Genomic DNA, 27,916 nt, shown 5'->3' with positions numbered 1-27,916 from the left:
TATTGTTTCTCAGTTCGCATCATTTCCACAAGAGAAACGTCTATTCCAAAACGTATAATATGTATGTATTTACTATTCACTTTATTTTTTAAAGGAACACACATAACAATCATTCATGATGGTTATATTCACAACAGCAGAATATGTATTCATACAAATCACGTTTGTCATGCTTAAACACCAAAACAATGACGCATTCTCCAAAGCCATTCAACGTTTGTCGCTTCGATCAACGTTTCCGTCGCCGTCCCCTTTCTGTGACGTCAATGACGTTCGCGGCTGAGGTATCGGCGGCTTCATCGACAACTTCTTGTCACCGACGTCGTCGGCGTCGGGGTCCTTCAACCGGAGCGCAAAGAGAACGGAGATGCCGACAAGCACAACGCTTATGAACGCTAAAGCGACGTTTATGCCAACTAAATGGAATCTGAGATCTGAAATACGGATGTTTGGTATGCAAGCTGTTAAATCACTTTGTGCAAGCATTACATTTTACAGTTTAAGTTTACAAGATATCAAGGTCGCTATTATTATGTTACTAAAATTGATCGTTTTAAAAGTGTGTGTAAAAATCGTATTTTTCTTTAAACGATTTTTTTATTGATTTATTATTGTCTTTGTTAAAAATTTAAATAAACACTCGTAAAAACAAACAACGTCATTCTTTTGTCTAATGTTTAAAATCTATATTCACTGTAGCGACGTGTACCTCAACCTTAGCACTCAAACATTGTGTTGGATGAGCCATTGACTAATGTTGTCTAGCTTCTGCAAAATGTATGTACCCTAAGCATTGAAACAACGAGCTAAATACCATTAGGGCTAACATCGAATGTGCATTAATTGGTTTGCCTAACTATTTTGAAACAGCCCTCAAACAAAAAAGTGCGTGAACAAACCTATGACGTCATATAATAAGCAGGATCCACGACCTGAGCACTTATTTTTCCAAACCAAGCAAAAAGCATCGAATACTTTCCCGAACACGATTGGCGCAGGCATAAACACTGAAATGAAATACCGGCATACTTTGTGATATTTTTTTCATACAAAAAATAATTAACACGAATGCTTTCCGATGTCAAAGAGAAATTGGATAATTAGAGTCGCGTTATGAGAAAACTGGGCTTAATGCATGTGCGTAAAGTGTCGTCCCAGATTAGCCTGTGCAGTCCGCACAGGCTAATCGGGGACGACACTTTCCGCTTTTATGACATTTTTCGTTAGAATGAAGTCTCTTCTTAGCAAAAATCCAATCTGGGCGAAAAGTGTCGTCCCTGATTAACCTGTGCGGACTCCACAGGCTAATCTTGGACGACACTTTACGCACATGCATTATGCCCAGTTTTTCTCAGAACGCGACTCATTACATCTATCACATAATAGTTTCCTAAAATAAATGCGAATAAACTGTCGTACATCGAATTATATTTTCTCTAATGCAAATCAAGTATACTTTGTCCTTAAAATATATTGCAAAAATCTTGTTGCTGCTAAATTCTATGCAAAAGAAATGAGCAAGAGCTGAACACATCAACAACGGCTATGCAATACCTATGCAAAGACAAAACTGCTAAATTACTTATGCAACACAATCATAGTTCATTTTAAAAAATGTCTACGTTCTGAGACGTTTGCAATACATAACTGTACTATAATTTAATACGTACGTGAAAGACGTTTGAAGCAAATTTACTGTAAACGAACATAATGACATACATATGCATCGTGAAATACGCAAATACTTTACAATATGCTCATGCCGTAAGACCTTTTCTCTAATGACATATAAAATAACTTAAATGACTTGTACCCAATAGCGCCATCAGGAAAGACATCAGTGCAACCCCCATTGACCTGTCATTGACGCCAACTGACCTATAAAAAAAGAAAATCAACTAAAACGTTATTTTGATGTACTTATGGGACCATATTTTAGCAACAAGAAGTAGTTAATTGATCATAGCTTAGCAGCAGTTTAAAGATAAGGATCAACTCCTTAGCAGCACGACGTACTTCGTGGCCAATACCTTACTAGAACGATAAAGTAAATGTAAATACCTTAGACGCAAGTTGTATTTTGGGGACAAGACCGTCAGTAACACGATATAGTTAGGCGCAAAAACCTTAGTAGCGCTCAACTGTTCGTTGTCGGCTAATACTTAAAAGTACCCCGGGTACTTTTAATTATAAGTCGATGTAACACGGGTACGGAAACACGCTTAACGGTACCCGGCCATACTCAGGAGTACATTTAAGTTTACATATATTTTCCGTTCAACGGGCTCTTTGTAGAATTCATAAGAGTATTCGTGCTACTTTATAGTAGTACCTGAGCTGACCGTGATCATTCGAACATTAGTAGCACAATGTAGTTAAGTAAAAATACCTGAGTAACACGGTGTAGTTAGGGGGTCAAAACTTAGTTGCGCAATGTAACTAGACGATCGTACCTCACTAGCGCGATGCAGTAAGCCAAGCATACCATTAACCCGTTTATGCGTAGTGGACTCTCCCATGATTATATATTGGATCAATTTATTTCCAAAATTGGGATGTCAAGCATATTTTTTCTATATTTAGAGTATTTCTTACAGAAGTTCCTTTAAGCAAACAGCCAAGACCCTGATGAGACGCCCCATCATGCGTTCTACGCTGTTGGCCAATGTCTTTTTTTCTAGACGCTAGGCATAAATGGGTTAAATCATGATTTAATCAGGAAACAATACATAACAAGCATGATGAAATTAAGCAACTATACCTATGCAGCACGGTGAAGGGATCAATACCAGAGTAGCAATCAAAATCAGACAACCGTACCTTACTAACACAAGTGGTTATGGTACAATACACACTTAGACGACCATACCTTAATATCACAATGTAGATGGGGGCCAATACATGAGTAGCACGATTACAATACCCGAGTTGCAAATTGAATTAGGCAATCATAGCTAAGTGACACTATGTAGTTATGATACAATACCGTGGTAGGCGACATTTCATTAGTAGCACGATGCAGTTATGATAAAATACAAAGACAGGCGACCATACATTAGTAGCACGATGCAGTAAGGGAAAAATTCTTGAATAGCACGATTAAATTAGGCAACCACACCTAAGTAACAGGATGTAGTTATGATAAAATACCGTGGTACGTGACAATATCTTTATAGAACGATGTAGTTGTGATACAATACGGTGGATGGTGACCGTACGTTAGTAACACGATGTAGTAATGATAAAATACCAAGGTAGGTGTCCATACCTTACCAGCACGATGTAGCTAGGGAGCAATACCTTACCAGCACGATTAAATTAGGTACCTATACCTTATTAGCACGATGTGGCTGTGTTACAATACCAAAGGAGACAACTGTACCTTAGTAGCACGATGTAGTTAGGGGAAAGCCCTAGAGTTCCAATGAAGGAAGCTAGGGCGTTGACTGCCACGAAGGGGATCAGCATATCGCAACCCTTGGTACACATACCCGGGCTGGCTGTGCCTCCCAGGGTGGCCGTGCAGTTGTAGTACATCTGGAATTGGTTAGTGATAACTACAGGTTTGTTATGTGAGCATCGTTCTGGAAAAAGTTGGAGTAATGCATCTACGTTGTGTCGTCATTATATCTTTTTTATGTATCGAGCCACGTTCTGGGAAAACTGGGCCTAATGAATGTGCGTAAAGTGTCGTCCAAGATAAGCCTGTACAGTCCACAAAGGATTATCTAGGACGGCACTTTACGCATAATCTGAATTTTCGCAAAGCAGAGACTCCATTTAAACCAAAAATGTCATAAAAGCGGAAAGTTTCGTCCCTGATTAGCTTGTGCGGAATCCACAGGCTTATCTGGGATGACACGCATATATTTTCTAAGAACAATGATTCATCTAATAACATTTGTGGCGCACCTAAGATAGTTGAGTGAGGCAGTTGTAAAAGTCCTATATAAACAACTTAAAGAATATCAAATAGACGGATTACAGTTTTAATAGCTTGCAATACCTTTACAAACAGTTTTGGTACATCTAGAACATGTGAGGCAAAACGTTATAATTATGTATATACAATGCATGATATTCCTATAAAAAGAGTTGTCATGCATCCGTCACTGGTGACTGAGACAGTTTTAATAGCGTGTAATGCGCATGTAAATAGTTGTGGATCTGTATTGGGGGAGTGATAAAGACGTAATAGCTTATACTGCCTTTATAGTACACATACTAGTAATATGTAATGCATTTGTAACTGGGGGGGGGGGGGGGATAAAGATGTAACGGCGTATAATTCCTATAATAACAGTGGTAGTACATCTGGAACGGCTGAATGAAAAAGTTCTTCTAGCTTATTCCTCCTTTATAAATCAGTTGTAGTATATATTTCATGTGCAAATTGAAACGTTTGAATAATTTATCATTCCAGCATTAACAGTTAAAGTTTCTTAAATCATGATTTGTCGTGGTCTAATCGAAACCTTGTCCGGTAAGATTACATTCCATATCAGTAATTTTCTTTTTAATGTTCAATATGAGTATTTCTTGTCAATATAAAGACTTGTCAATATAAAGAAAGCTAAATAAAATTTATTGTTTTAGATAAATGCACATTCTTTGTATTTATTGTGTTGGTAGTATCATGCATGTATATTAGGAAAGCAATATGAAGCTCTTGTTTACCCTCTGTTTTTCCGTCTGACATCCAGCGTGGCACGGCGAGAACCAAGTTTGGTCGTCTGCGCACACCGGAAGATAAGTGACGTCACTACATGCGCACGTAGTACTCGCTATCAGGGATCTATGGAGAGAAATTTCAGGACGTGTATGAGAAAACAGTGCTTGATCTTCGATCAGAAATTTCAGACTTACCGGGGTAAGTTAATTTTCGTGCACAGGTTTATTTTTATTCGTGAATGAAGAAGAGCGAGCTGGATTATCAATGTAACATCGGGGAGTGACGGGCGACACACGGCTAAGATTGGAAGCGACTCAAAACTAAAATTCCGAGGAATTCCGAGTCTCAGGAGAATAAACTTTGGTCGGTTGTTATATACTTTTAAATAAAGATGCCCACCAAACCCCATACGACCCGCTGGGTCATTTGATGGACATACAGATTCACCTTCATAGTGGATGAAGAGAAGTGTGGTTGGCGTTAGGGCGGGGAATTATATTCGTGAGTATGTGTATTTTGAAGGTTATGATATCCTTCTGCGCCTTCATCGCGTGAAGACGGGGAGAAGGCTGTACTCACTTAAAATAAACCTACTAGACTCTATTAAATGTTGTCGATTTGTGAATTAAAGGCGCAATTTCCAGCTATTTGTTTTTCCTAAAATAAAACCTAAGTGTAGTATTGCGATACCAAGAGTACCCCATCACATTCTGTACGGTATGACCCATTAAATAAGTAAAATAAGTCCAATCTATAGATCTCTCGTCAAATTCAGCTGGGTCAGTCCGTCGCCCTTAGACAATAACAGCATTAATGAACATTAGGGGTTTAAACGAAAAGACTTACATGTTAGTACCGCTATGGAATGTATTCGCAATCGACGACACTTCCGTTGGCATGCCTATGATGACGTTAGGATTCGGGCAGCCAAACATGAAGTTTAAACACGATAGCGCAAAGACAACGATTCGGATGATGAACACCATTTTGACACTTCCTGTAAGTCCGAGACGCAGACGCCGGGTAATGACACCACCGACAAAAGTGCCGATGACCGTCGGAGCTAGCTTCTCTATACCTGAAAAGAAGGAAATACGTCGGAAATATAAGCCTCGTTCTGGGAAAACTGGGCTTCAAGAATTTTCATAGAGTATGTGTTTTCTCTGTGAAAAGAAGATTTAATGCACAGGCTAATCAGGGACGACACTTTCCGCCTAAACTGAATTTTTATGATATTTACTGTTTAAAGAAAGTATCTTCTTAGCAAAAATCTAGTTCAGGCGGAGAGTGTCGTCCCTATTAGCCTGTGCGGGCTGCACAGGCTAATCTGGGACGACACTTTACGCACATGCATTATGCTCAGTTTTCTCAGAACGCGACTCATATGCAATTAGCCTAGTTTACCCAATACGAGGCTCAAGTGGATGAAATAAGCCATATTTCAAGAAACGATGCACAATTTAGCACTACGAAGGAACGGAGTTGTGACAGAAATAAGTAAGATATTAGAGAAATTAAAAATAAATAAGCAATTAAATTACGTAATTAAATCTTACACAATAATACGAACACAAGAAGATAAACACATACTAGTATATGATAATATAACTTATTTATACATGTATCTGTTTGATTATACAAATGCAGAATTTATATAGAATATAATTTATTTGAAACGATTTTATAACACAATCGACAATGACCACGTTGCTCGTTAATTGTACCAACCTTGCAATTATCATAAAGATGGTTCGGACGAGGAGGTGGATTTATTTAACTATATAACTTAACCCAGTTATGCCTAGCGTCTAGAAAAATGCCCTGACAAACAGCGTAGACCCAGATGAGGTTTGCGCTGTTTGCTTAAAGGAATATCTGTAAGAAATATTCTAAATATAGAAATAAATATACTAGACATCCCTTATTTTGGAAATAAAATAATAAATTGATCCAATTTAGAAGGATGGGAGAGTCCACAAGGCATAAATGGGTTAACCATAAAACTAATTATCGTACCCATCACCCAGTTCGCTTTCCACGTGGGGACATGGAACTGGTTCTCTATGTACTTCGGTCCGAACGAACCCATTGCCATAATGCCGAACAGATAGAAGAGCACGCTGATCATCGTACATGTGTACACTGGACGCTTGAGAACGCGCCCCAGCGAGCGCGGTAAGTCTAGAAGGCAACCGAAATTACGAAAATAATCGGAACATTTTACACATGAGATCTATTTAGGTACGGTTGAAATTTGAAAAGCACCGAAATGTTCATATAAAAAAATATAACTTATTGTTTATTTAAGAACTAATGTTCGATGTTTCGTTGTTTATTTACCAAGAAACATCATTGATACGGTAAGTTCTGATGCGTAGGCAGAAAATCACTCATCTGAAAGTCAATGTGATGTTTATTGAAAAATAAATAACCGATGGCGATAATGCGAAACGTGTTTTCATCCTAAACAGAGGGGGGTAATCACGTGGTTATTGGCGGATATTTCGTATTAAAATTCGATTTTTATCTCGACTTTACTCCCCGCAAATGTTCTTAGTGTACCTGAGAAATTGCTCTAAAAAATTTCGCAGCGAGTTAAGTCGAGATATATAGCGAATACTAATACGAAATAAACGCGAGTAAAGTTCTTGCGGATATGGCTGGAAAGTGGCATTAAAAAATATAGGGTATAAAACGGCGAAAAATACCAGCATCGGCATGGGCGTCGCTTTATTAAATATCACGTGATAACCCTCTTTGCTAAAGGGTATTTATATAGTTTTGCAATTAAAATGCCAACTATAATTGAATATGCTTTTGAACTCGTGTATGCTTAATGAGCCGTATTGCAAAACAAAATGAAGTTTTGGATGCCAACAACCCAAAACGTATTATAATGTTTACAATGTACGTCCCGGTTTACCTTTAATTGGTTGCACCAATGTCTTCTGTTCTAGTATTTCGCTATTGGCGTAAACGTTCGACGCCTGGTTCCCGTTTTTGCGCAGTGAAGCCGGGAAGAAGAATATTGGAATGGAGATAAGGCATGATAATGCCCCGAACAAGATGAAGCCTAGCCACCAGGCGCCGATCCACCGTGGGTCTGAGGGGCTCATTGAAGTTTCTGAAAATAGGGGTAGAAAAACGTATAGCATCCGTTTATAATTTTAGGTGTGTAACGGGATTTTAGGTCTAAATATCTACATTGGACTACTGTGAAATCATTATTAATCGTCAGGCATTAATTTTCATAAATTTCGTCAGTCAACCGATCGGCGAATTTAAGATCCTAACGAACAATCATGCTCTATGTTTGAACAAAAACTAACACTAAGTTGAACAATATTTTAAAACTTTACCGTAGACATGAGGCATTAAATTCCAACATAATCCATGCACACAGTCACTGCTGTTTCGTAATCAAGATTAATCCGGTTTTGACACAAAGGGATGTAGATTACACAAGGTACTTAACTGACACGTTACACTTCTTTAAAACGCGCGTGCAGTACAGCTGTATCGAATGCGTTGACTTCGTTTATGTAGAATGGTAATGAATAAGCGCTAATTGTTTATAACTTTATTACCCATTAGGTGCATTGTGTTTTTCAGGGGTGTTGCATATTAGCCATCACGCAGCGAATGCCGATGAAAGACAATAAACCAAATGAAAAGATGACGATGTGTGATCAACATGCTTATTTATCACAAATAAATACAGATTATTTTAATTGCTGTTTGTTGTTTGATTGTTTGCGTTTAACCACACTTATTACTATTTTAGATGTATCAATTTATTTATTTTTAAATTATTGACATTATTGATTTATATACCGGTAGTTTACTTTTTAAGAACAAACACACACATAGAGTTTATAATTTTAATGTTGATATCAGAATAAAAAAGCATTTTATTTGAAAAAAAAACACTTAACAATCTGGAACCTCTTTCGTATAACACAAACAGATTTTAAACGATATTGACAGCATTTTAATAAAATTGTTATCAGTATGGCAATTATAATAATAGAATAAGACTAATTGGCAATTGGCTTCGTTGTTACAAACACTCGTTAACGGTTATTCGATCCCAATTGTCCGCTAATCATAACAACGAACGTGCGAATGGCATATATTATGAGGGTCCATTACTGTCCCTTGATAACAAAAGACTAGTTAATTGGCATGTGACAAACAGGCCCCACCTCCTGCAGTGATTCTCAAGTGTGTTCCTGCATTCGCTCCACGATTTTTCGCAACTGCGATTGATCGCGAATATGTATTACACACAAATCGGATATTGACTGACGCATTTTTTTAAAATTCAAAATCAGAAATCGGCGAATATAAGTGCTGACGAAATCGTCATTTTTACAAAAATGACGAAATTTTGTGCTGTCGAAAATAAATGGTTTCACAGTATTTTCCGTTTTAACACATCATTACCTGAGTGTAAACATTTGTACCGTAGCACAGCTGCATTAAGGCCAGGAAGCCACACGAGGGCAGCCTTTCAATTAAGCTTCACATTTGCAATGTGCTGTTTGATGCCTGATCAGTACTATGCTATTGACGTGCCATGTCATGAAGCGACGCAACGATACGCTCTGCTCTGCTATTCTATGCTCTGCTTTGCTAAATAGCTTATGGTTGTCTGAGACGTTAAAATACGGGTGACTGGCAGAGGGCTCTCAGTTATGTTTGTTATTTCTTAAATAATTATTTATCCACTTCATAAAATACGTACACAGTAGAAAAGGGGTGTTTTGTGAAAATACCTTTTAAGTCCACTGGCATTTTGTTGAATACCCCGCCAAGCACGACAGCAATGACCGGTCCGAATATGGAGAAGGACATAAGGATTCCTGACAAAATATGCATCATTTCACAACATTAACTATATACACAAGAGTTATAACAGTCCGCACGGGCTTATCAGGGACGACACTTTCCGCTTAAACTGGATTTTCGGTAAAAAAGGACTGCCTTTAAACGAAAAGTACCATTAAAGCGTTAAGTGTCGTCCCTGATTAGCCTGAGCGGACTGCACAGGCTAATCTGGGACGGCACTTTACGCACATACATTATGCCCAGTTTGCTCAGAACGCGACACATATGCCCAAGAAGAATGATATTTAAGGTCGCGGTGGTTTAGCGGATGAGGTGTCTGCCTAGCGATCGGGAGTTCGCGGGTTTGCTCCCTACTCGGGGAGCGTTCTCATTATCTCCTCCATAGACTCCAAGTACTGGTTCTTCCCAGAAAACGGACTCGACAGTGTCCATATATGCTTATAATAGGCCTTCCTGTAATAGTCAGCAATTGACTTTAGGAAGTGCGAAGAAGAAGTCAAAACAATATGACGTTTATATTAAATGAAGATTATTTATGTTGGGGTTGTAAATTTTGTAAATGTAGGTGATGGTTGGCGGTTGTTATGAAGGTAACTTTGTGTAGATCATGCTTTTTGTGCTGCTGTTACTGATGTTTGTGATTTAGATGGTGACGTAAGTGGTCGTCTGTGTTAATGGCCAAATCACTAACACTGAAGACTAACGCGTCATTTAAAATGACACAAATACTGAAAATACAGATAACGTGCAATTGTTTAAAATGTTTCAATGATATAAAATAAGCACCTGTTAATGGAACCATAAGGCGTAAAAAAGTTGTTTGTTTCCACCAATACTAAATGTTCTTGTCCACTCTATTTTGAGTTTTTTAAGTCATGTTTGATATCATATACCAAAATATTCGATCAATATCATTCGCACACGTCTTTAAAGGTAGATATATGTGCAAACAAACAACTTGTTGTTTGACCAAAGGTAGCACATACCGATGTAGAACCCCGTTTTTATCTTGGGTGAATTGTTGTCAATGTAGAGACTGCTTAACGCGGAGCGCGGAGCCTTGGCAACACCCTGAAGGCAACAAGAATACACTCATGGCCTTAGTTACCACTTATATTCAAAACAAGCTACGTCGATATTTGAATTGACTGCACAAGCTTATCTAGGATGACACGTTACGCACATGCAGTTAGCCCAGATCCAGAACAAGGCTGTACTAAAACGTATCTACTTGATAAAAATATCCAAGAGTTGTGCCTTCTAAACAATTTCTGAAGAAATGTGATCTAATTAGTTGTGTATGACATGAAGTAAATTATAAACAAAAGGCCATTGACCATCATTTCTTGGCATCATTAGAGTCGCGTCCTGAGAAAACTGGACACAATGCATGTGCGTACAGTGTCTTGCCAGATTAGACTGTGATGTCCGCACCGGCTAATCAGGGACGACACTTTCCGCCTAAATGGGATTTTTGCTAAGAAGAGACTTCATTTAAACGAAAAATGTCATTAAAGCGGAAAGTGTCGTCCCTGATTAGCCTGTGCGAACTGCACAGGCTTATCTCGGACGACACTTTACGCACATACATTATGCCCAGTTTTCTCAGAACGCAACACATTATTTCATAAAATACATGTTTATAGACCAGTTCTTATGCTAATGCTGGTATGGTACAGTTTTTGCACACAAAATGTAACCCCGTCTATTTTCTAGTTCTCGTAGTGCACGTTTGCGACAAGATTGTGGGATATGAAACGGGCGGATTATTTAACCATAAGCAACCTTTTAAAACCACAACAAACGCCACAAAAACATGGAAAAGCGTGCAACTGGCAAAGATTCACACGCACACGTACAAGCATCAATACGGCGCGATATAACGTTTACTTTCTTTTACGCGAGCCGCAAGAACATTTCTGGAATTTCTCATGAGCAAGTTTTGTAAAGACGACATTTTTCCGACATGTTCTATTGCATGTTTGAATACTGAAAGGTTATGAACGAAACATGTAACGTGAACCGAAAATTATGCTTACCAATAAATTACAGCAGCGTTGACTTTAAAATACGTACCGGTAATCATGATTTAAAAAAGTATATCAATGATAATTTTTAGAAGGGGTTGGGTTAAACGCAGTTTCACTACACCCCCCACCTGGTCCCCACAAACCCATCCATCTTAGCCGCTTATTCGTTTTAAACCATGTTTCTGAAAAAGAGAACATTCGTGTTTTGTGTAGTCTCGTACCTGTATAAGCATCATGCACGAGATGAAGATCACCACCCATTGGCTGTCTCGATCACGTGACATCTCACTGGCCGATTCCAGCGCACATTTCTGGGACAGACAAAGGAATTTCAAAGAACTTAAAATACTATCGTTCAAGACTGAAATAAGGACAAAAAAAGACGTGCAAAAGTTGCCGTGTTATAAAAACATTCTTCAGATGCGCGTATTTCTGGATGAGTAAATTTACCATGTACAATGTATGTTTTTTTTTAAATGTACCATACATTACAGTTAGTTTATAATTCAAGTGTAAAGTTAGCATGCTATAACAAACGTTCGTATATCATGAAACAAAAGCATGTTTAGTCACTTTTTGTTTCAATGCGAAAAAATGCGTACTTTACAATGATAGTATACATAAAATATGCTCAGAGTTTCAAATATCCCCACTTCTGTAAATGTCGTGTTGTCATGCCTCTCCAACAGGCATAGGCGATTTTGCGCCTGCGCGACGCTGCCGTTTCTAGGCGTTGCTACGTTGCCATTGGACGTGAGGAAGTTTGGCAGACTGGTTAGCAATCCGGATATGCCGAACATCAAAATGCAAACAGAGAGGATTCTGGGGATATGGTAGCTGAAAAAATCGGTCAAGAAAATAATGGCATACCTCGTGATATATCACGATCAAAATACACGAAACATTAATTATGTTGTTTTAATTTATTACCATTAACCTATCGCATGTGTCACTCAGGTGTGCTCCTTTATGTTATAAATGTTATCGTGATTGTTTGTTTCTGTTAGAATTGCTTCGTCGATCATTAATTTATGTAAGTCAATTAAATAATGCAAGTACACGGCGTTCGATAGGAGCGCGGTATTATCGCTGGTCTGTTATAGTCGCGGTATTTTATTAATGCCTCCTAGCGTTTGTTGACAAACAAATATACCTGAATAACTTGTCAAATCTGAAGAATACATCTCTCGCTGCCAGAATCGATCGATGATTGTTAATTAAGTGTCCAAAAGTTATGGAAAACATCAGTTAAAGCCCAAAACTACTAAAATGTATATATTGAAAGTAACTTTTTTTATGAATCTTCTACACTGTTTAGATGTTTTGTGTAAGTCTGCTCTCATGTTCTTGTGACAGACATCATCGGGGTGCAGGATCAACGGGGTTTACACGCGGGGTGGACAGAATGTAAAAACACCGTAACGAACTTAATTTTTGCAAATATCTCAAGTTCTTGAAATACATTTGCAAAATCTTTAGATCATAAAAGAGAGTTGGTATTGCATTTTGTGTCGATATCTTAAGATTGAAAAAGAAATTATTGAATACGTCTGAACATGAATGCGTTACACATTGATTTTTTGCCAAGAACACAGGCTTATTAAATAAAGTAATTATGATGTATTTTACAGTGCCATAAGCAGCATAAAAACTGTTATGCATTGACTGAAATTCTTAAGAGAAATTGTTTTAAACAAGTTATTTGAAGAAAAGCACCACGACCGGTGTGTTTACCTCCATTAACGTTCAATTGTGAACAGCACAAAGTCACGTGATCAAGCACCCTGATTATCAATATTCTCAAAATTCTTCGGGTTGCACATTACCTGTTAAGTTTTAATTGTTGTTGCGGCAAGACTCACAAATCTATAAGGTTTTGTAAACTTTTATCTAATAACAATAACAATATAAAAAGTTGAATAACCAATATTGCCTACCCCGGGACATCCTGCAGCAGAAGCTACTGCGGAACCACCGCGCAACGCGTGCTGTTTTATTTGCACGCGATTTATAAACCCTATGTTTGTAATACAGGTATTTTCCAAATTATCGACAAAAAGCGTTACAAACGCTGTATTATGTTACCTTTTTCGAATGATGATTATCTATTAATGAACCAACATTCAACACATTTTTTTAGTCATATGTTGACCTGTTTTAAAATATTGTGTATCTTTTTTCTTTATATATGACACATTTTTTAATCGTCGTTTTGCTCAAGTGTGAACAAGTCCCTTTAACACTAATTGTACGTCATGCAGAATCACATAAACCGTCAAATGAACTTACAAGTACAAATAAAGGTGTAAATCATGCGACATGACGTATTACGCTAAGGTGTTTTCAATGACATAATTGCTCAGAACAACTACCACATGCCTGTCTTCGTCTGTCATCTTTATAAACTGGGACGTTAAAAAGGGTAAAAGAAGGGACGCTAAATAAAGTGTTTTAACTGACATAATTCCTAAATACGATAACCACGCGCCGGTCAGAATGTGTCATCTTTTTAAACTGAGACGTTGTAAAGAGTAAAAGAAGGGACGCCAAATGAAATTGAAAACAATCTTATGATTAAAAAAAACAACTAATGAGTTATTTACGTTTTACCATTCACTTTCCGCTCGAAAGTAAATCTATTAAGTAGTCGCGCTTATCACCAATCGTTAAATATAAATGCACACAAGTAAATAAAAAAAAGATACTTATTATTCAAATATCAGGGGCGTAGGTAATAGGGCGGAATGAAGAGCGGGGAGGCGTCGTGATATATTTTGCACCAAACAACTATATTTGAGTCCGTTTGCGGATTCGACTCTGTTAGTAATGGCGATGTGTTAATCAGCATGAACAGGTGTCATAAAACCACAGGTTAGCGTGTGGCGAAGTTATTAATTAGTAAAAGCATCATTTTGAATGAAAAATAATCAAATTATAACGAAAAATCAACTCCTCTGAAAAAAATGTTTCACTATCAAATAAATATATAACAAGGTTTTCAACTCAAGCAAATATCTCAAGTTAAGTTGCAAAAGAAGGGGGATCTGGGGGACTGCCAAAATTGGCGAGGAATCCAGCTACTGTCTCAGCCAAGCAAAGTTAGTAAAAAGAGAAGTCATGGAAAGGATTAAAGCCGCAGTCAACAAAGTGATGAGGGACGAGCAAGCGGGTTTTCGAGTCGGGCGATCGGGTGTTTACCAGATAGCTACACTGCGAATCATCGTTGAGCAATCACTGGAATGGCAGGCAGCTTTATAAACGACCTTCATAGATTTCAAAAAGGCGTTTGATATGGTAGATTGAGCTACAATGTGGAAGATAGTGAAGTTTTAAGGCATTCCAGACAAAATCATCAACACACTCCACAGCCTTTACAAAAACACCTCCTGCAATGTTATTCACAATGGCGAACTGTGTCCATCCTTTGAGGTAAAACCGGCGTGGGACAGGGCTGTTTTATTTCCCCTCTGATCTTCTCGCTTGTTGTCGACTGGATTATGACCACTACATAACTAGTCAACCACGTGGGATACAGTGGACCATTACCAAACGGCTAGAAGACTTTGACGTTGCAGATTACATAAGCCTGCTGTCTCATACTCATCGACACATGCAGGAGAAGATTCAAAACCTAGTCGATACAGCTAGAAGTACAAGGCTCTCCATCAACCCCAGCAAGACAAAGACAATGCGCATCAATTCTACTCGCACAGCGCCCATTCTGCTGGAAAACTGGCCGCTGGAGGAAGTGGACAGCTTTGTATACTTGAGAAGTGTTGTCTCCAAGACAGGAGGTGCTAATGAGCATGTCAAAGCCCGAATTGGTAAGGCCCAGAGTGCTTTCAACATGCTAAGGAACACCTGAAGAAACAGGCACCTAAGGCTTTCCATAAAGCTGACCCTCTTCAATACGAACGTGAAGTCTGTCCTGCTGAATGAATCGGAGACCTTGAAACACACCAAAGCGCTCGATCACAACAGGTGTTTATCAACAGATGCATCCGAAACATCCTTCGAATCAGATGACCAGACAGAATTTCCAGCCAGGATCTCTGGAAGAGGACGAAACAGAAACCAATCACCACCACCATTAAAGAGAGGAATGGAAATGGACTGGCCATAACCTCCGAAGAGACCAACCAATCATCACCAGGCATGTTCTGGACTGGAATCCACAAGGCCGGAGAAAGAGAGGATGACCAGCAACCACCTGGAGGAGAACTCTTGAGACAGAGCTAAAGCCTCTCCACTAATCATGGGGTGAAGCAAAGCGCAGGGCTCAGGACCGTACCTAATGGCGGACAGTAGTCAAGGCCCTATGCCCAGAAGCGGGCGAAGAGGACTAAGTAAATAAGTTTTCAACTCAAAATGACCCGAAAACAGGGTGCATCGATTTGAACAGCCATAACTACATCAATTGTGCAGCGATTTCGATGAGCTCGATCTTAGTCAACGCAGAAATTAATTAACTCTCTGGAAATGAGAGTAAAAATACCACCTGTGTCATAAAACGAGACCATCGACTGGCTTATATCCCGTTTATTAGTTATATGGCCCATGTTGTATTAGCACTGTCGGTGGTTTGATAATATTTATGATTCTCTTCATCACAATAGTTGTCTTAATGAGTGGTTAATTGTCAATTAAAATGTTTTTACTCCACATTGATGTGATTAAAATTGTGTTTATATAAAATGATTATGTTCCTATCATTTACCACTTATCTGACAATATGGACATACATATGTATTTCTTAAGGTTATCAATGATATTTTCTTATCTACCAAAACAAGTCTCCGTTTTTCAAAACGAAATTTCGAAAAGACGAAGCGAAGCTAAAAACGTCTATATCAAGCTTCGTTTTTATTGTTTTGATAACTTATAATGAGGTCAGAATTAAAAGAAATAGATTGGTTATTATGCGAATCATAATTAGAACCATAAAAATCATATTCAAGTTTTGATTAAATTATAATTTTGTTAGCACTTATATTTGACCTTTAATTAACAAACACGGGCTGTTTGTAAAACATGCATGCCCCCATATGGGCTGTCATTTGTAGTGGCAGCCATTGTGTGAATACGTTTTTTGTCACTGTGACCTTGACCTTTGACCTAGTGACCTGAAAATCAATCTGCAAGTCATGATAAATGTACCTATGAAGTTTAATGATCCTAGACCTAAGCATTCTTAAGTTATCACACGGAAACCATTTTACTGTTTCGAATCACTGTGACCTTGACCTTTGACCTATTGACCTGAAAATCAATAGGGGTCATCTGCCAGTCATGATCAATGTACCTATGAAGTTTCATGATCCTAGGCAGGTTTTTTTGGCCCGATTTTATAGCCGAAATTCGGCTATATTCCCAATCGCAAAAAGTACACTTTTTTCTAAACCAAATTTTCAATTTTCAAACTATAAAAAGGGCACATAATTCTGTCAAAATGCACGCCAGAGTTATCTAACTTTGCCTGCCCAGTCCCCTCATGATAGTAAGTAAGTGTACCAAGTTTGAATGCAACAGCTTTAATACTTTATGAGAAAAGTGGACCTAAACACAAAACTTAACCAGACGCCGACGCCAAGGTGATGACAATAGCTCATAACTTTTTTTCAAATGACCTTGACCTTTGACCTAGTGACCTGAAAATCAATAGGGGGCATCTGTGAGTCATGATCAATGTACCTATGACGTCTCATGATCCTAGGCATAAGCGTTCTTGAGTTATCATCCGGAAACCATTTTACTATTTCGGGTCATCGTGACCTTGACCTTTTACCTAGTGACCTCAAAACAATAGGGGTCATCTGCGAGTCATGATCAATGTACCTATGAAGTTTCATGATCCTAGGCCTAAACGTTCTTGAGTTATCATCCCGAAACCATCTGGTGAACGGACATACGGACAGACATGTGCAAAACAATATACCCCCTCTTCTTCGAAGGGGGGCATAATAAACAAGGGCTGTTTGTAAAACATGCATGCCCCCCATTTGGGCTGTCCGTTGCAGTGGCAGCCATTGTGTGAATACGTTTTTTGTCACTGTGACCTTGACCTTTGACCTAGTGACCTGAAAATCAATAGGGGTCATCTGCGAGTCATGATCAATATACCTATGAAGTGTCATCGTCCTAGGCAAAAGCGTTCTTGAGTTATCATCCGGAAACAAATTTACTGTGTCGGGTCACCTTGACATTGACCTTTGACCTAGTGACCTGAAAATCAATAGGGGTCATCTGCGCGTCATGATCAATGTACCTATGAAGTTTCATGATCCTAGGCGTAAGCATTCTTGAGTTATCATCCTGATACCATTTAACTATTTCGGGTCACCGTGACCTTGACCTTTGACGTAGTGACCTCAAAATCAATAGGGTTCATCTGCCAGTCATGATTAATCTACCCATGAAGTTTCATGATCCTAGGCATATGTGTTCTTGAGTAATCATCCGGAAACCATTTTACTATTTCGGGTCACCGTGACATTGACCTTTGACCTAGTGACCTCAAAATCAATAGGGGTCATCTGCGAGTCATGATCAATCTACCTATGAAGTTTCATGATCCTAGGAGTATGCGTTCTTGAGTTATCATCCGAAAACCATTTTATTATTTCGGGTCACCGTGACCTAGACCTTTGACTTAGTGACCTCAAAATCAATAGGGGTCATCTGCGAGTAATGGTCTATCTACCTATGAAGTTTCATGATCCTAGGCGTATGCGTTCTTGAGTTATCATCCGGAAACCATTTTACTATTTCGGGTCACCGTGACCTTAACCTTTGACCTAGTGACCTCAAAATCAATAGGGGTCATCTGCAAGTCATGGTCAATCTACCTATGAAGTTTCATGATCCTAGGCGTATGCGTTTTTGAGTTATCATCCGGAAACCATTTTATTACTTCGGGTCACCATGACCTTGACTTTTGACCTAGTGATCTCAAAATCAATAGGGGTCATTTGCGAGTCATGATCTATCTACCTATGAAGTTTCATGATCCTAGGCCTAAGCGTTCTTGAGTTAACATCCGGAAACCACCTGGTGGACGGACCGACAGACCGACATGTGCAAAGCAATATACCCCCTCTTCTTCGAAGGGGGGGGGGGAAATATCGACGTTGGGAACGTGTTAGGTCCTAGTGTGTGCATATTCTTGACAAGTCAATGTGTCATTCTACGGGGCGATGTTGACGTCATGTACAGGGCAAGTTCATGCAGTTCTTACTCTATCGCGGTGAGACGGAGAGTTATAATGATTGCCAGCATTGTGTCGCGATGCCTGGTATAGGGGGCATATTCTTGACAAGTCAATGTGTTATGCTACGGGGCGATGATGACGTCATTTACAGGGCAAGTTCACGCAGTTCTTACTCTATCGCGGTGAGACGGAGAGTTATAATGATTGCCAGCATTTTGTCGCAATTCCTTTGTTTGTGTTTGTGTTTTTTAATTATTGAAGCATGCTTATCAAATTAAGTTGGAGGATCAAATCATTACGTCTTTAAGTATTTGTGTAAACTTGTAACCGTTAACTTTTTCTAACCTTTTTGCCGCCGTAATGTTTACATGTAAACTACTAGCCTGTAAATCACAATTTCTTCATTTTGCATTGACAATATTATTTAAAGGGGCCTTTTCACAGATTTTGGCATATTTTGAAGTTTGTCATTAAATGCTTTATATTAATAAATGTAAACATTGGATCTGAAAAGCTCCAGTAAAAAATCAAGAATAAAATTTAAAAAAGTAGCCGGTACGAAGCAGTGACCCCCGGATTCCTGGAGTTAGTCTGAAGTAAAAACGCATTAGCCCTCTCGGCTATACCGCCGGGTATACACATATTAAGTATTTTATACCTTATATAAGTAATCTTCGTAGTTTCGTAAATTTAAACGACAACAGAACTCTCCAAATTATTCAATCGTTTCGCTTTGCAACGCTTTATAATTTTTAGGTTTTCAAATCGTCAAAAGATACATATAATGGATATATTGGACTATGGTAAATGTTCAGTTATACTGTTTCCTCACAAATATCATAACTAAAACGAAAATTTGCGAATCTGAAACAACTTTTTTCAATTTTGTCAATTTACCAAACCGTGAATAGATCCCTTTAAGACTGTTGGGCGGAAAGCAGCAGTATTTATCAGTGTTACAAAATGTATATGTATCATTGGAATCGCTCAACCTATTGTTCGCTTTCAGGCTAAGAACCATTAAACCTTGATGAAATGCAATGTTTTAGCCGAGCTAATATTCATTATATTGCCATAGAAAACCAGGCTTGAACCAGTCTATGCTTTACGATACTTACTTCTTCAAGAAGTGGCTAGCCAAAAGCACAGTGATTACAAATCCAACGTCATTCGCACTGAGCAAGATGCCGCTCTCGAAACTACTGAGGCCAAATGCTTTCTCCAGAACAGTTATCTGCGACGACAAATACACGGTTAAGCTCTGTGAAACCAGGGAACCAATTCCGTACAGAATACAGAATGGTACCAGGCTTCTGAAGTCAGTTTCGTCCTCAATGCCGTTTTCAGTTTTTTCGACACTTTTTCCGTTTCCGGCTGCATCAGAGTTTTTCGTCTGCGAATTAATACCGTTTGCTAAGTCGGAAATACCGCCATTTTCTTGGACTAGATAGCTGTTATTTAAGTCAATGCTAGTTTCAGATTCGCCGACGAAATTTGAATTCAATACGCCATATTTAAAGTTACTATGCCTGCTACCATTTTGGGCGATCGACTCAAGAGGATGTTGGAAGCCATTCGCATCATGTCTTCGATTTCTGAAGTAAAAATAAATCATAACGCTGAAAGCATTAACAGACTATTTGCTAGAAAAAAAAACATTAGAGCTTTAAACTGAGAACAAACATTTTTACGGAAATTATACATTTGATTATATGAAATAAAATGTATTGAATTCTTTGAAACGATTAACGTTATTGCTATGTCTCGTACTGTTTGCTAGCAAATAGAGAGAATATGTAAGCGTTGAACACACATTTATTCAGCGGGACTAAGTAAGCTTGAACGACGAGCGTGCAATTTACGTTTGATGATGAAATGAAAAGAAATATGTGTAGCACAGGTGGTTAGCATGTGGCTATGATATTTATTAGTAAAAAATCATTTTGAATGAAAAATAATCAAATTATAACGAAAAACCAACTTGTCTTGAAAATCATTCACTATCAAATACTGTATAATATATATAAAGGTATTCAAATCAAAATGACCCGAAAACAGCGTTCATCGCTTTTAACAGTCATAACTTCTTCAAATGTGCAGCGATTTCCATGAACTCGATCTTATTCAACGCAGAAATAAATTTCCTTTCTGGAAATGTATATATCGCGCAATATTTTCACAAAAGCTAGGTCAAATTTTATGAAATAAAACGATACACAACTCGCGTGACGAATGATCTGTGTTGTGGTTAGATAGAACTGAATTGCAGCTAAATGTACCGCGGTCGAACCGCACGATTACATGACAATTACTTCAATAATCAATCCAGTCGACCTATCTTATAGAAACTAATCGATCAAAATGCATTTTGTTTGTGTTTCCTCAATGCGAAAAATATCCTTGATTGGACCCATCATAGATCAACAAAAAGTCTATAAATAATCATAATGTGGTTTCTGACTGAAATACAACTGCAAAATTGAGTATCCGCCCATATGGTTTCAATATTAATTCGATTTTTTTATCGGCAATAATAATCACTTAATTTCATTAAGCGGACTAAATTCCTGCAGCGGCGTTTAAACGAGGTTACGAATGACGCGCGAGAGGCGGGAAAAATCCAAAATAGCTCACGTTTTCCTCACCGTAACGTTAAGATGTCACGTTTACTGGCTGATGCATTGTCTTTCGCACGACAACAAAATGTCAACCGCGCGGCATAAACATATATTTGTTTCATGTAACATGGTAAAAAACATATTAGGTTGGCATGTAAAAATGTTATGCATGATTAACTTCGAGAATCTTTAGCAAAAACGTAACTCAAAACAGATATGTAATATCCATCAATGTTGATTCAAAGTAAATATGAAAATGAAGGCGCTTTCGTGATGCCTAGTACATCCTCATTTTGATGTTACCATCATTATTACCGTCGTCGTCATCAACATCGTCGTCGTTGTTGTCATAATTGGACACGATTATCGTCAGCAAAATCATGGTCATAATTTAATCTCCATTATCAAATTTGCCACAACCATCGTCATGTATTATCGTTACCATTATAAGCATCATTGGCATAATTAACATCTGCATAATCATCCAAATTTTCGCATACATCTCAGCAATAGATTGTTTAATTGCAGTTGGTATTGCAATAATAGGTCAATAACCATTCGCTTTATCTATTCAAATATTATGAATGCGCATGTCTGTTTACTTATTTATCGCTTTTAACTATGAGATTAAAGCTCTCATAATATTATTAATGTATATTTCGTATGTGTATGATGATACAGTAACAATATGAGTCGTGTTCTGCGAAAACTGGGCATAATGCATGTGCGTAAAGTGTCGTCGCAGATTAGCCTGTGCAGTCCGCACAGGCTTATCAGGGACGACACTTTCCGCTGTAATGGTATTTTTCGTTTGCGGACTGTACAGGCTAATCTGGCACGACACTTTACGCACATGCATTATGTCCAGTTTTATCAGAACAAGACACACGGTTAAGATGATGACAATACGATCGTGATAACGACGATGGAGATACATGCGATGATGGTAGCATCTCGTTGTTGACAAGGATGCAGATGATAATAATGATGAAGATGGTGGTAATGGTGCATTGGTTGTGGTGATGGTGATTGTCATTTTCTGCAGCTGGTGATAATTAGGAGAAAACGGATGAGGATAAGAATACAAAGGAAAAATATGAAGAAGAAATATCAAGATAATGCACAACTAAACTTTAATTTTAATTTATGTTTACTTGAACGAAAAATCGAACTCACTGCAGGATGTTTAACTTGATTATCATAAAATGTTGTTAAGTACGTATACAATTAGTACAGTTTATGCATGTTATAATATACAATGAAGCTGATGTATTATCGATGTTATCAAATTTCCGCTGAACGTTCAATTAAGCCCAGGGACAAAATTACTGATCTTACAAATATATACGAACCGTTCTTGCATATACTTTATTGGAAGTGTTTCAAACACAGTATGATGAAATGTTGTACTAATGTATATGCTTTTTTATTTAAACAATTTTAAATTTCAACGTTACTGTAATCCTCATAATAAAGTACGTATATGCTGACTCTTATGCCTGTTTTTATGAAGCTCAATTGTTTTGATGCATTCAGTTTATAGCGCACACAAAGCAATAACGTTACTTTCATATTTTGAAAAATGTTTTAGACAAATTATGCTTTAATCAACTGTTTTTATCAAAATATCCGAAACATGCTCAAGCGAAATTATCAGTCGCCGCAAAACGAGAATTCTGTCAGCTCATAGGAAACGGTGCGATTGCATAATTCTTTCCGACTGACCACGTGACTGTGACGTGTTTTTGCGGACAAACGTATTTTTTAAAATTAAATATTTACAAAATTTTAGATGATACTTTGACAATTTATACTCACTTGGAACTGCACTTTTTTCTCCGCGCAAAAGCGGATTGGGTCAAGCGCTTTCTGAACTCTTTACCCTATAAGAAGCCAAGTGAAAGTGGCTTTTGCAACCAGCATAAAACCAGAACAGCCTGCGAGTTACTCGCAGTCTGTTCAGGTTTTATGCTGTTTGCTGCTCATCAATAATCAAGGAATGGAAATGAAGCCTTTAAACTTGCATTTAGTAAGAAAGTTTTTTAAATTAAATTCATAATTCGTCAAATGCGTCAGAATGTGATCTAAGAGGTCAATGGTTAAAATATTTGACAGGTTCAACAGTTCACACTCAACCCTCGATGAGTGGGATTCAGTTCACACTCAACCCTCGATGAGTGGGATTCAGTTCACACTCAACCCTCGATGAGTGGGATTCGGTGAATAAGAGTACTTTTAAGCATCAGCAAACAAATTGTAGTAACATAAAAAAAATCAACAATAAAATACTGTAAACTCAATACATGGGGTAAGGGTCGGTGCATTTTTCTAGTGAAAGTCATGAAACCAACATATATTGTACGCCTCAACGCTGATATTTTGACTGATCGCATATCTTCTAATTAATGATTACTGATGGACTAATTACTGTTTTGATAATCGTTTTGTCGGTCGGCGAAGATCTAATATGGATGACAAGTCGTATTTAACTTGATATCACATGCATTTGTTAGTTCAACCAAATGACGGTGTGGTTCTTTTTTAACGTATAATATTTGTAAATCCGCGTTGTTTCGAGTATCGTTGACATGACTTTTTACCTTAACGACACAAATGCTAAAAATTTACAACATTGGTGTTGTTTGACGTTTGCCATTTGCATGCGTTCGGTTGTTAGTTCTTGTAAGTGTTGTTTTCTGGGTAGTGTTGTTGTTGTTGTTTTTTCATTTGCGAACAATTCAAGTGTTTGCTGTGTCACACGTATTCGGAGTATAAAATACAAATTGCATAAAGCATATTTATTTAAAACAAAATAGAATGTGTAGAAAATATCGAAAAAGATACCCAGTGTTAACCCATTTATGCCTAACGTCTAGAAAAAAGGCCTTGGCTATCAGCGCAGACCCAGATGAGACGCCGCACGATGCGGCGTCTCATCAGGGTCTGTGCTGTTTGCTTAAAGGAATTTCTGTAAAAAATATTCTAACTATAGAAATTAATATACTGGACATGCCTAATTTTTTTTTTAATAAATTGATCCAATTTATAAGGATGGGAAAGTCCACTAGGCATAAATGGGTTAATTGACTGCAAGAAATAATTGTTTAATAATATTTTTGCCTTTTGTGTACTGGAGTGTGCGAACAAAAATGTATTAGAATAATGACACATTGAACTTGTTGGTGCTAGGTGCCATCAACTGAGAATGATCTTACGTAATTACCATACAATTATCCAAATAGTGAGACACAAGGTAAGGACATGCATGTATTAACCCATTTGTGCCTTGCGTCTAGAAAAAAGGCATTTGCAAACAGCGTAGACCCAGATGAGACGCCGCATGATGCGGCGTCTCATCAGGGTCTGCGCTGTTTGCTTTAAGGAATTTCTGTAAGAAATATTCTAAATATAGAAATAAATATACTAGACATCCCTAATTTTGGGAATAAATTGATCCAATTTAGAAGGATGAGAGAGTCTACCGCGCTTAAATGGGTTAATTGCTTTTAGCCGAGGCTCGTTTTTCGTTAGCACAAAGGTAATGTCTTATTGCATACACAATATGTGGGTTGTGGATAGTCAAGATCAACAAGTTTGTATACTAATAAGTTTCAAGAAATGACCCATGAAGTATAGACCCAACAATGTCAACATGGGTAATTGGTAAGGTTATATGGGTTAATATGGAATTGTCACAGGAAAAACATGTGTACCTATCAAAGAATTGCAGCACGAGATTTCGGTGCTAAAAGAAACAGGTAAAATCTTAACCTTTCACTGGCAGAAATTAGGGCCATGCGGTTAATGGAACGTAACACGTTCTTATTTAACGCTGACTAAAAATAAATTTTGTAGAGTTGCAAGCTGGATATACGTTTGGAAGACGAAGGATGTGCGAAAACTTATTTGTGTTCTAACTAGCCAAAACAAGACAGGATATCTGAAGGTTATGCATTTAAATAATAATTAACAGAGTGATAATTCCATGAATGTTTGTTTTGTGTACTATCACAGCCGATTACCAAAGTCGTTTTCTGATTTGATAAACGCGTGTTAGGTTATATTTTATTTTTATACAAATCTTATTTTTCTAATCGATTCAATATACATGTAGTTCAGCCTTATTCACGTTCGTAAAACGAATACATAACTTTTCATACAACACAAACACGCATTTTGTATCATGAATAAATGCGCAAACAGGAGCATACAATATATATATGGCCACGGGAACTCTAGAATTTGCTTAAAACAAAAATAATGTGTGAACTGTTTACAATTAAGTAATACATGCATATCTTTGCTTTAAATAAATAAATAAATAATATATATATAAAATCAAAATAATGTTGGAACTTGGAATCATCATCATTAATTAATTTTAATATGATAAGATACTTTGTTTATTTGCATAAAAATACAAATCAGATAAATACCTTTCGTTCGAATCCATCGTGTACAGAGATCACGACACAACACGCATTTGCATATACTTATACAGTAGTACTCACTGGCTGTCTTATATATTGTTTATTTACTTTGCCGGTAGCGTTTGTCTTCACTGACTCGTGCTTAATGAACATGTTCCAAATCTGTCAGCGCTGTCAATGTAATTGGATGGGCGGAGCTTGTATACTGTTAAAGGGGCTTCTTCACCGAGTTTGGGCATTTTTGGAATTTTGTCATTTAACCCTTTACCACTTCGATACGAACTAGATTCGAGTTTCGAAGGCTTCATTTACAACCCTTAGATACTGATGAGAAGCAAACAGCATAAAGCCTGAACAGGCTGCGAGTTACTGGCAGGCTGATCTGGTTTTATGCTGTTTACACATAGCCATTTTTACTTGGCGTCTGAGTGGGAAAGGGTTAATGCCTTACATGACCGCTTGAAGGAAATTACAGAGCCCACACATGTCGCCATGAGTATACTTAACCCTAAAAATATGTATGAAAAAAAAGTTGTTTTCAGCGGGGTTGGAACCCAGGTCGTCATTATGTAAAGATTTGCTCTGCATCCTCTGGATTATCTAGCCTTACATAATATGTGTTACGTATTTTAGGTTATGTATGCAATCCAAGTATGGACTCAACTCGTGACGAAATGTTACGTGTTTGCAACGCTTTATTTTTTTTTCTGAATTTCAAACCCTGATTATTTATAAATGAACACGTTTTTCTCTTATTTTCTTTTTTAAAATGCCAGTGGCGTTATTTTGATCTATTAAATACTGTTAATTGTTGTGGGAAAATCGGCATGTCATCCAATAGTACACAGCTCCTTTTAAGGGGCAGATTCGGATTGTCGATATTGACATCCCAAAAATATGTTGTTGTTACACATAAATGTAAGTACTCATAAAATCAATTTGAGCAAAAACGACGCTCACTAAAACACTATGTTGGATATTGTGATTAATAAGGTATTGATTTTATCATCACATTATTTTAATTCTTGTTTCTGTTAATGAAGGACCGTGATCAACTAAGTCTTTGAGAACTTGCATAAAATAACACCCAAAAGCATGCGTGTTAAATACACATTTCTGCTTTATTTATAAAAAAAACAACAACAACAGTGTCCCGCGTTCTTTTAGCATGCATACATATTAAAATTAAATTATCACTTGTGTGACTAAACCAAACATGTAACTCATCCTACATCGACAAGCATGCGTTTGGCGAACAGGTAGAAAACACTGGGCATATTCCGACATGAATACAATAAATAGGATCGTGAACAGGTTTTAAAAATACCTATTTACCGTAAATGTTATGGGGCGTGTCGTCCTTAGCCTTTGTCCATACTGCTCAACCATTGGACAAAGCATTTTAATAAAAATGGATGTAGGCACGTTCTTTTGTCACGATTTACAACTTAATCTCAAATTACAAAACGTGTAGCTAAAAAATAAAATAATTTCTTATGTTTTCAGCTGTGATCGAGTGAGGAAGACGTCACATCAGTCATTTGTAAAAATTGATATTTAAAAATTACAATTCATACACAGAGATTCAAAATAGTGAACAGCTTTATTATATAAGATATCGGTGGCATGTATCATAAATAGAGAAACGTAAGTATTTGCGTCATATGTAACATAAACCAAGTAGTCCTTCAGCCAAGTACCCAAAATTGAGGTGGGGTGTACCAGTTAGGGGGGCAAAACTAAACTTATATATCTTGGAAGATGCATGCCAGAAGCATATGAAAATGGTTGATAACAGTCTGGTACTGGCAGCTTTTGGTATTTTTTTCTCCTTTGAAGATAGGGCCTCAATCAGCTTCATTTTCATAAATTGTCTGGGAGAAATTGAACCGAAGTAGGGTAAATATACACTTTGACCCCCCAAAAATTGCTACAAAACGTATTTTTACTGATCCTGGTAGGGTAGAAGGTCCTTGAAAAAAAAATATTAAAAGTTAACCTCAATCGGACCTCCGGAATTATTTTTTTCAAGATGGCCGCCAAGATGGCCGCCAATACCTATTAATGATCATAACAATGTAACTATCCAATCAAATTTGATAAATTTC

At 37.6% G+C, this 27,916-nt stretch overlaps 1 protein-coding gene across 1 annotated transcript; it reads right to left on the bottom strand.

Moving 5' to 3' along the window:
- Window positions 1-64: 64 nt before the first annotated feature.
- On the bottom strand, window positions 65-20,351 carry LOC127858977 (solute carrier organic anion transporter family member 1C1-like). Its single transcript, XM_052396366.1, has 13 exons — window positions 19,879-20,351; window positions 12,207-12,390; window positions 11,775-11,864; window positions 10,510-10,594; window positions 9,451-9,537; window positions 7,596-7,796; window positions 6,689-6,853; window positions 5,519-5,750; window positions 4,678-4,795; window positions 3,383-3,537; window positions 1,814-1,878; window positions 900-1,007; window positions 65-434 (listed from the first exon to the last, which is right to left on the bottom strand). Exons 2-13 carry the CDS (start codon window positions 12,351-12,353, stop codon window positions 211-213), a joined length of 1,677 nt encoding a protein of 558 aa, XP_052252326.1. The 5' UTR covers window positions 12,354-12,390; window positions 19,879-20,351; the 3' UTR covers window positions 65-210.
- Window positions 20,352-27,916: the final 7,565 nt, after the last annotated feature.

This window comes from Dreissena polymorpha, chromosome 14 (genome assembly GCF_020536995.1).
Source record: "Dreissena polymorpha isolate Duluth1 chromosome 14, UMN_Dpol_1.0, whole genome shotgun sequence".
Taxonomy (NCBI): domain Eukaryota; kingdom Metazoa; phylum Mollusca; class Bivalvia; order Myida; family Dreissenidae; genus Dreissena; species Dreissena polymorpha.
Note: the sequence above shows the minus strand (reverse complement) of the source record. Positions and strands in the feature narration are given on the sequence as shown.

Excerpts from the sequence above, each read along its gene's own strand:
- LOC127858977 (XM_052396366.1), bottom strand. The coding sequence starts at position 12,353 with ATGTTCGGCATATCCGGATTGCTAACCAGTCTGCCAAACTTCCTCACG. Across the intron at positions 5,751-6,688 it reads GAAAGCGAACTGGGTGATGG|GTATAGAGAAGCTAGCTCCG; the intron begins GTACGATAATTA and ends CCTTCTTTTCAG. Across the intron at positions 435-899 it reads CTTATTATATGACGTCATAG|ATCTCAGATTCCATTTAGTT; the intron begins GTTTGTTCACGC and ends TCCGTATTTCAG.